The sequence below is a fragment of the Tachysurus fulvidraco genome, chromosome 21, assembly GCF_022655615.1.
Source record: "Tachysurus fulvidraco isolate hzauxx_2018 chromosome 21, HZAU_PFXX_2.0, whole genome shotgun sequence".
NCBI lineage: Eukaryota > Metazoa > Chordata > Actinopteri > Siluriformes > Bagridae > Tachysurus > Tachysurus fulvidraco.
In genome coordinates this window covers 69157-80106 of record NC_062538.1, presented here as the reverse complement: position 1 = coordinate 80106, position 10950 = coordinate 69157, and the positions used below count along the sequence as shown (strand labels likewise).

At 39.6% G+C, this 10950-nt stretch overlaps 1 protein-coding gene across 1 annotated transcript; it reads left to right on the top strand.

The window, feature by feature from the left end:
- The first annotated feature begins 1306 nt into the window (after positions 1–1306).
- Positions 1307–3218, top strand: LOC113647586 (POU domain, class 4, transcription factor 3-like). Its single transcript, XM_027154369.2, has 2 exons — positions 1307–1650; positions 1914–3218. Exons 1-2 carry the CDS (start codon positions 1537–1539, stop codon positions 2805–2807), a joined length of 1008 nt encoding a protein of 335 aa, XP_027010170.1. The 5' UTR covers positions 1307–1536; the 3' UTR covers positions 2808–3218.
- Positions 3219–10950: the final 7732 nt, after the last annotated feature.

Here is a 10950-nt window from a genome sequence, read left to right as displayed (position 1 = left end):
TCTCCATAATGAATAAGAAAATGCCAATGAGGTAATGGATGCCTGCCACAGAGCTGGTGAATAATTCAGTATATGTTAGGACAGAAGAGGTAGACAGGATCAGGTGGAGAAACCGTGACACTGCCGAGCTCCACTTTCTACACATCCAGCTGTTATACAGAGAGAAGAAGAGCGAGTGTCTTGCTCAAAACTATGGTGCATTAACATTTACCCCAAACTTCATGTTTATTTGTGTCACTCTGTGTGTCTTTGTTCATGTGTTTATTTCCAGTTGGCAGAAATTTACTCTTTACTCAGCTCCTGAAAAATACAAGCAACATTATCGGAGTTTTCCTGGTCTTAAGATTTAATCCTAAAAGTCTCTGAAATGAGATTATATGCTGTTGGGAAAGTGCATAGATCACTGTGTTTAAATTTATATTAAAAGATAAATTGTGTTAATATCTTACAGAACACTATAAAATATAAAAAAGAAAATATCAATTTGTTAACATGTCACAGTTAATATATGAAATCATTAAATAGTTTACAGTCATATAATTATGGTCATATATATATATTCTGTAGACTTTCTGACAAAATTCATAAAACCTTTTTCATAAATGCTAAATAAATAAATAAATAAATAAATAAATAAATAAATAAATAAATAAATAAATAAAAGAAACATTTCTGTATTGACACCTGAACAATACAGCAAGAAAACATCTTCAGTAATTCTGTATAAAGGCAAAAAAGCAAAGCACATTTTATTAAATAATTGGTTTAAGTGTTAATGTATTAAATTGAATCGTGTGTTTGATATTTTTGGTTAATGTGTGTATAAATTAATTCATTACATTTATAAGGAGTCAATTAAGCCGAGATGAATCATTTTACATTGATATTTTTAAAAATCTCATTAAAATAAGATTTCTTTTACAAATATGATTAATGTTGAATGTTCTTTACACTTTACATTTTCAAATTATAATAATTTTACTGCAGCTTGTCTGTCTGTCTGTCTGCTGTCTGTCTGTCTGTCTGTCTGTCTGCTGTCTGTCTGTCTGTCTGTCTGTCTGTCTGTCTGTCTGTCTGTCTGTCTGCTGTCTGTCTGTCTGTCTGCTGTCTGTCTGTCTGTCTGCCTGTCTGCTGTCTGTCTGTCTCTCTGACCTGTTTCACTGTAATCGGTTGTAATTACTTCGACCTTTTTTATATCATTCAGTTTATTTGTTTTAGTATAAACTTATTAACGGTTTATACAGCAGCAGAAGAGAAGATGAGAGTGAATGACTAACAAACCGCTTGGTTCTAAATTGGAGATAAAATCGCATTATATTTCAAATAAACCTCAGACCTGAATTTTCTAGCAAAAAAAATGCCTTCATTGAGCTTTTACAGTGCGCGCAGTTTGCTCTCTGACTCTCAGGCTTGAGTGTAAGGTGAGACGATGAGCAGGTGTCTGCTGGGGACAGGTGACCGGAGGGAGGTGGAGATGGAGAGAACTGCACAGTGGGAGAACTCAGAGCTGGAGCACGAGAAAAGAACCGGACGGCAATGAACGACAAACAGCAGCACTTCCCTGTGCACGCGCAGGTGAACGAGTCCAAATACTCCGGCGTGCACGTGAGCCCAGAGGCCATGCGGCGCGTGTGTCTGCCTGCACCGCAGGTACGTGGAACGGGATTCAGTATTCTTTACAGTGCGATACCAATTAAGCACGCGTGTTTTTCCAGTTAAAAGTTTAGCTCACAATTTTTCTTGCTTTTGCACGACTTTACTCTCTCTGTCTCTCTGACACGATTCTCCAGCTTAACCTCACTGCTCTCATATTAATTTTGTGATCACATAATTTTGTCATATTAAAATTCACCCCCTCCCCATTCCCTCGGTCCGTTCACTCTCTCCGTTTCTCCATTTGTTTTAACTCTCATTTACAGGCCAACATATTCTGCGCATTTGATGAGAACCTTTTGGCGCGCGCAGAAGCTCTGGCAGCCGCTGAACTCGCCAAGCCTCACGCGACACCGTACCACGCCATGAACGGCGGCGTGTGCGCCACGTCCACTTCCTCCACGTCTATATCTTCCACTTCTTCCCATCATCATCATCACCATCATCATCATCACCACCTGACCCAGGCGCTGGAGAGCGAGCTCCTCGAGCAACTGTCGTCTGCGCTAGCCGTTGGCGGCTTGGCACCGGATCCGTCGGCTTTGGCCACGCAAGCGCACCAGCATCACCTCCCGGCGGTCGCTTGCCACCTGCACCAGACCGCAGGCCACGCAGGTCTCCCGCACGCGCACCCTCACTCCCATCTTCAATTGCTTCCAGGCGGTGATGGAGAGTCGGATCCGCGTGAGCTCGAGGCTTTCGCAGAGCGCTTCAAACAGCGGCGCATCAAACTCGGCGTGACGCAGGCAGACGTGGGTTCGGCGTTAGCCAACCTCAAAATCCCCGGAGTGGGCTCTCTCAGCCAGAGCACGATCTGCCGTTTCGAGTCTCTTACGCTCTCACACAACAACATGATTGCACTGCGGCCGGTGTTGCAGACGTGGCTGGACGAGGCCGAGGCGGCGCACCGCGACACGAGCGCGCGCACAGACCTGCTGCTTAACAATAACGGAGATCGCAAACGAAAGCGCACATCCATCGCAGCGCCGGAGAAGCGCTCACTCGAGGCTTATTTTGCAATCCAGCCTCGGCCTTCTTCAGAGAAAATCGCTGCCATCGCCGAGAAGCTGGACCTGAAGAAGAACGTGGTACGAGTTTGGTTCTGTAACCAAAGACAGAAACAGAAGAGGATGAAATACTCCGCGGCGCACTGACTGATCAACTCTTATGTTCAGGAGCTACTAAACACTTTAAAGCGCGTGACAGGGATCTACAGGTTCTTCTGAGCAGGACCTGAAATACAGAAAGAGTCCTTTTTTATTTTCTCGTTCTATAATATATATTTTGCACAATAATGTCACAGGTCACTTCATGCAGCTCTGCATGTCACTTTTTCTGGTCTTAAAACAACACGATGCCAGTTTTACTGCGCTTTTCATTTTAATGAAGCCTCAAAGGCGAAATGAGCTTTAGGAATTATTTCAGTATTATCGTACATTATGTCTTGAAGTGTGTGTAGTTATTAACTGTTAATGCACATGTACGTGAGCCGATAGTGAAACGCCACAAACATTCTCAAAAATATCTTTATATGTTGTTTAGATATCAGATGAAATACATTTCCTTCCACACGTAACGGATAAAGAAATTAATTCTGCAAAAAAAAAAAAAAAAAAAAAAAAAAAAAAAACAGAAACAAAGCTGCTATTGAATCTGTGATCGTAGCCACCTTCACCGACTCGGAGAAATGTCCTGAGATTTCACTCGAAATGTGTGCCTAAATATTTAATAATCTATTATTATAGTCTATTATGTAATAATCTATAAGCTCTCGTGTTCATACACATTTCTATAAATAAATGACATTCACTTTTATCCTAAATACTGAAATACAGATTCATGACAGAAGTCACAGCTTTATGCCTAAACAATCAGTAATAGACCTAATAGTTATACTTCTACAGTCAAGGTCAGGAAATGAAGTTTATTCACTCTCATGTCATGAGGAGTGAGAGATGATTGTAGTCTGTTAAGATATTGTACATTGCAGAGCTCTTATCCTTGATGAATAATCTACATCATACTGGACTGTGATTTATCAATATCTAAAGAACAGAAACAACAAATTCTGAACATTTAAGTTTACATCATGAACACACGTGAACACTATATAAATAAATGTTTTAATACTTTCAAGATTTTCTTCAATCATTTTTATGCTTTTAATTCATTCTCTTCATGGCTTCATGTACAGATTTTAAATTATTAAAACAGGGCGATGCAATATTTATAGTAGACTGGTATAAAAGCAGACAGAGTGTTATACACTTTCACACTGAGACTCTCTCTCTCTCTCTCGCTCTCTCCCACACACACACACACACACACACACACACACACACACACACACACACACACACACACACACACACACACACACACACACACGTGCGTGCACACAAAAGGAATGAACTTCTGATTTTAATTTGCACTCAATTTATGATCAAAACTTTACATAATTGTGATCATTTGAATGGTTTCTTCTTCTTCTTCCTCTTATAATAATAATAATAATAATAATAATAATAATAATAATAATAATAATTATTATTATTATTATTATTATTATTATTATTATTATAACATGCCTCTCAGGCCAAACATACAAATGTGATAAGCAGACTGTTAATACTGTGCAGTTCAACTTTATAATAAATAAATACTTTTTTATGAGCTACAAATAATGAAACTTTTGTCTATGTTCTTAATGCCAAATAGTTTGTTCATTTCACATTAAGAATATTTTTGTATATGAGTAACAAATAATCAGTTTGCTAGGGATTTTTGACTTGTTTATATAAATTTCCCGAGACAAAATCACAGAGACAGCTATTGTACAAACACAGACAAAATGAGGTCATTATGATGACTTATTTATTACTTTGCTCTTTGTTGTGCTTTGGAACTGAAAACAGAGAACACTGGTCCATCACAGAGTCGGTAATCTAATCCCATAGCAGAGGCGTGCACATATTTATAAGAATTATTATAAAACATATAATCAATCATACAGCACCAGACAACAAACTCCTCATCAATACACAATTTATCAGACTGTATATTTATAATCACACCCCCAGTGTCACTCAAATGAGGATGAGGTTCCCCTTTGAGTCTGGTTCCTCTCAAGGTTTCTTCTTTTATCATCTAAGGGAGTTTTTCCTCAATACGGTCACCTCAGACTTGCTCATTGGGGATAAATACATACACATTTAAATATAAGACTAATATTAATCTTGAATTTTTGTATTATATTCATCTTTACATTAACCTTTTGTTTTATTTTCTTTAAAGCTGCTTTGATACAATGTCACTTGTTAAAAGCGCAATAGAAATAAATTGGAATTTGTAAAGTAAATAAACAGAAGAGAAAGATGCTACTGCATGATGGATAAGTATCATCCTGTATTTCTCAGCATTGAGGACATCATTAATTCTGACCAGATCTCCAGAAATACAGCCCCAAACCTTAAAGGAACCTCCAGAATGCTTCACTGTTGCCTGCAGACACTCATTATTATATACCACTTTCCCAGGTACAGATCACTTGCAACCATTTTTCTGCCCCCCAGTTCCTATGTTTTCTAGCATAGTCGAGTCTCTTAGCCTCGTTTCCACATCAAAAGGTCTGGCTTTTTGGCCGCACTTCTTCTATTGAGACCACTTCTCACCAGACTTCTTTAGACAGTAGAAGGACGTACCTGGGTCCCACTGTAAGCGTGATTTGTTTTTCATCTGTAACTTTCCTTGGCCCACTGCTTGAACATCACATCCTGAAACCCCAGTCTGCTCTGAGCTCTGTCCTGAGAGAGACTTTGCTGATGCAGTAGATCTAGCTGGTGTCTTGTTCCTGTGCTCAGTCTTGTCATGGTGACAAGACATGGTGACATGAAACCATGTCTCCACAACCTCACCCAATGTGAAGCTCCTGCACAGATGTTTCTGTTTCACTTCTGTTTCAGCACCTGCTGGTATCACTGGTTAATGACACACCTGCTGGTATCACTGGTTAATGACACACCTGCTGGTATCACTGGTTAATGACACACCTGCTGGTATCACTGGTTAATGACACACCTGCTGGTATCACTGGTTAATGACACACCTGCTGGTATCACTGGTTAATGACAGACCTGCTGGTATCACTGGTTAATGACAGACCTGCTGGTATCACTGGTTAATGACACACCTGCTGGTATCACTGGTTAATGACACACCTGCTGGTATCACTGGTTAATGACAGACCTGCTGGTATCACTGGTTAATGACACACCTGCTGGTATCACTGGTTAATGACACACCTGCTGGTATCACTGGTTAATGACACACCTGCTGGTATCACCGGTTAATGACACACCTGCTGGAATCACTGGTTAATGACACACCTGCTGGTATCACCGGTTAATGACACTCCTGCTGGTATCACCGGTTAATGACACTCCTGCTGGTATCACCGGTTAATGACACTCCTGCTGGTATCACCGGTTAATGACACACCTGCTGGTATCACTGGTTAATGACACACCTGCTGGTATCACTGGTTAATGACACACCTGCTGGTATCACCGGTTAATGACACACCTGCTGGTATCACTGGTTAATGACACACCTGCTGGTATCACTGGTTAATGACACACCTGCTGGTATCACTGGTTAATGACACACCTGCTGGTATCACTGGTTAATGACACACCTGACTCTGATCCTACAAATTTACTGACTTTTTTTATTTCAATTTTTCTTCTGTTTGCTCACTTTAAATTTTGTAAATTAATAAAAAATAAACATATGTTTATTTTTTTAAAATAAATTTACAAAATTTATAAAAATCAAAGTTTGAAAGCATTTTTACTTTAAAGTGTTTCATAACATCTGCCTAAATCTTTTGCACATTTCGGGGTATAAATATACATGATATAATGATAATATTATGTAAATCGTCATCAACTCTCCCTGCAGATGAGTCAATACGTCTCTGTGTTGTTGGAGTTAGAGACCGATTTATGCCTGTTTTTTTCTGAACTAAGCATTGGGGAGGCATTTAGAGTGGCAGGGAATATTTCAAGGGTAGAATCTGTCACCCCAAGTTACCTGTGTGGCCACGCCCTTGTAGACCTGCTACCACAGACAGGCAGACACTTCAGGGAAATAATGCAATAAGACAAGAGTGTAATTCTGTTCATTCAGCAATTTGGTTTAAATAGAAGGTGAATTTAGTCTGTAATTAAGTAACATAAACTGAACTATGTATTATAACAGAATTATATCATATCTAGTTTAAGCTGGTTAATGTAAGTTAACCTGGAGGTTTGTCTGTAGACAGCTGGTGACTGAGTGTTACTGAATTATTCACGTTGGACTGAAGAATTAAGTTTACAGCCTGGATTGGATTTCCTTTACTTAATCACCCAGCAGTTACAGAACCCTCTAATGTAAGACTTCCACTGAAATATATATTTTTTACTTAATAAAGATTTAATAATAAACAAAGTAAAACTATGATGTGGTGAATGACATCGAAAATTGGTCTTACATATAACCCTCATCATTATCTGAGTCTTATAAGATATTCCTTTATTTGTCCCACAATGTGGAATTTTCTCTGTTACAGCAGAAAAATATATAAAGAGAGGTAGTTACACTAAGACGTATTGCACACAGGTAATATTGCACATTTTTCTAAATTTCTGTTATTGCGTGTTGTTTAAAATACTTTGTTATTGTTATTATTGCAGTTAAACAGTAATAAGTGTGTAATTATGGTGACTGGTTCACTAGGGGCAGCTTTGATTGTAAAGTCTAATAGCAGCAGGGAGAAAAGAGGTGAGGTCACTTAGGATGTAACAGTCTGTCACTGAAGGAGCTGCTCAGAGCTGACACCGTTTCATACAGGGGGTGAGAGTCGTTCTCCAGCAATGAGGATAGTTTTGCTACCGTAATCCTTTCTCCCACCTCCTGTACAGTGTCCAGAGGAATCCCTAGGACTGAGCTGAGCTTCCTTTCTGCAGTAGAGATGCTGCTGCACCAGCATACAGTACCACACCATAGAATATGGTTGAGGCCACCACCGAGTCAAAAAAAGATCTTCAGTAGCTCTCTCTGCACTCCAAAAGACATTAGTCTCCTCAGCAGTAAGAGTCTGCTCTGTCCTTTCCTACAGATTGCCTCAGTATTGTCTGTCCAGTCCAGTTTGCTGTTCAGATGAACACCCAGGTATTTGTAAGAGTCGACTCTTACAATGTCCTTTCCCTGAATGTTCACTGGTGTTAATGAAGTTTGTTTGTGCAAATTGTTTGTGGAAATCCACCACCAGTTCTTTGGTTTTCCCCGCGTTTAACTGGAGGCAGCTCCGTTGGCACTAGTCCACAAAGTTCTGGACCAGTCCTCTGTACTCCCTGTCATCATCATCTGTGATCAGACCGACAATGGCAGAGTCATCAGAGAACTTCTGCAGGTGACAGGTTGCTGAGCTGAACATGAAGTCTGCAGTGTAGACGGTGGAGAGGAACGGGGCCAGAACCGTTCCCTGTGGGACTCCAGTGTTGCAGACAACCATGTCAGACTCACAGTCATGAGTCCTCACATGAGTCGGTCTGTGAGGTAGTCCAATATCCAGACAGATGATGGTCCACCCCCATGTACACCATCTTATCCCTCAGGAGCACAGGTTGGATGGTGTTAAAAGCACTAGAGAAGTCAAAAAACATGACTCTCATTGTGCTCCCAGCCTTTTCCAGGTCCGAAATATCCCGATTTAGGAGGAAGATGACAGCGTCTTCCACTCCAATGCCAGGTTGGTAGGCAAACTGAAGTGGATCCATTGATGAGCTCACCAGAGGTCGGAGATACAGTAGCACCAGCCTCTCCAATGTCTTTATCACATGCGAGGCCAGTGCTACTGGTCGGAAGTCCCCAAGGTCTTTTGGGCGCGACGTCTTTGGTACAGGCAGCATGCAGGATGTTTTCCATAGCTGTGGCACCTTCTCCAGCTTCAGGCTCAGGTCAAACATGTACAGCAATATGCCACATAGCAGGTCTGCACAGGAGCCTGGAGCTGATGCCGTCTGGACTCGCAGCCTTCCTCACTTTGATCTTCCTGAGCTCCATTCTCACCTGGGCTTCTGTAAGGGGGAGTGTGTATTGGTTGGAGTGGGGGCTGGAGGGAATTGGCGGCGGTGGGCGGGTTGGTGTGTTGAGGCTGAGAGCTGATAGCAGTGCACAGAGTGGTGGGGCTGTGGCATCTTGCTGTGGAAGCAAGGGGGGGGGGGTTTGCAGCAGAGGGGACTGGATGGGGGCAGGGGAGGGTGGCTGATCAAAGCTGTTAAAGAATAGATTTTGATCATTCACCAGCTTGCACCCATATGCACAAACATTAAAACGGCTCAAGGGCAGATTTCTTTGGTGGATACAGCAAAATCTGTGTCACAAGTAGTTTAATGGATGTAGATAAGCAGCGAATTTTACAGAAAACCTTTAAAATATTTTCACAGCATAAAAAGTGGATGAAATATTAGCCAATGATGTGTGGAAAAACAAAACCATTGTTCAGATTAATGTATGTGCAGCACTTTAACCCCCATGGACATTCAGAGACACACAGATGCACAAACACACACAAGTGTTATCTGGTTTCAGTGTATTTTATCTAAATGTATAAACTTTTAAACAGTCTTGTTTTTCACGTCAGTTCTGTTAACTATCTACTGCTGAGACGTCTTTAGATGAAGATGACTGATATCACCATTTTTCTAGGTTCACTGAATTTATTTTTTAGGGAGGTTATTACATTAATATAGTGACTTAGGTCAATATGCTTAATAATAAAATGCTAATTAAAAGCACTTATGTGATTTATAGTCTTGAAACATTAAAACACACATTTTCTATTTGTTGACAATAATATTGACATTTTATTGCATAAAAGAGAAAATCATTTCTTCAGATTAAGAAATAAAAATACCTGCATTTTAGAACATTTAGCAGATGCTCCTTTAAATGTCACTTCATTAGTCATTATGTTACTGACATGATGTAATATCAGGAGCTTGGAAAGTACCTAATAAACACTGATAAAATGAAAAGTGTAAGGATCTTGATCTTAACCCGGACATTTGGCCTGTTACTACACTGTCAGCTGCTAAAAAGTAAAAACTTAAATTTTCTTACACAAAATAAGTTGCAGGAGTTCCAAAACCCCATAAACTCATTTTTATTCAAATCCTTGTTCACATGACTCCAGTAGATTCAATACATTTATTTTAATAACAATGTTGAACATTAATACAAAAATAAATACACAGCTTTCATACCAATATAAGTGCAAGTTTATAATTTAAAGTAAAAGCTATTGAGAAGTGCTGTTCATCCCGGAGTAGACATTTTTTGCACATTTTTTCAGAAGTACTAAGAAAGAACCGAAGTCAATTTCAACTCCACTGTTTGGGACTGTGCAGTTCGTCTGGAGTAAAAAAAACAAACAAAAAAAACTATCAATCTTTATAAAAGTTCATACATTCTAAACCTACACAATGTAGTATTTTGTCATCTGACAGCAGAATGTACCACAAGATTAAGTGCCTAAGAGAAGCTTTTAAATTACAAATTATACATACCCCATTATTGTAGACATTCAGATTCCTGAGCAGTTTATGAACATTGCAGTGAGGTGTAACTGTAGCGAACGTAACTTCAGATAGAACTTTCTCAGCCTGACAGAAAAACTCAGCCTAAAAACACAGTAAATATTTAGGAAGGAATCTGGCAGCAATCTTTAAATGATTCTTCAGGAAATGGAAAAAAGTCTCAAAATGAATGCTGGGAAATAAATGTGAATGTGAAACAAACCATTTGCTTAAAAAGATAATCAACTCTAAATTCAACAACAAACATAATAATAATAAAGAGATTTAATGATGGTTTGATTAAATCACAAAAACACTGATGTGTCTGTGTCTCACCCCACACGTTTTGTTTTTAAGTTCTTTCACGAAGACGGAGTTGCACGGCCCCTAGAAACAAACCCATCATGTGAAACAGGCTCCATTTCTCACCAAACAATATTTAAAAAAATACCAAGAAACTGAATGTTTTACCTCTTCGTGGCGAATATTATAACATTCCTTTATTAGAGACTTTAGATTTAGATGAGGAGTCCCACAGGCAAACGCAGCAGCAGCTAGAAGCACAATTATGGCCTTCATCCTGTTTAGTCGAGTCGAACCGAACTCCGCTTCTTCAGGTTGTGTTTGTAGTCTAAATCTAGACACAATCCTTACACATGCTCCCAGTGAATATATA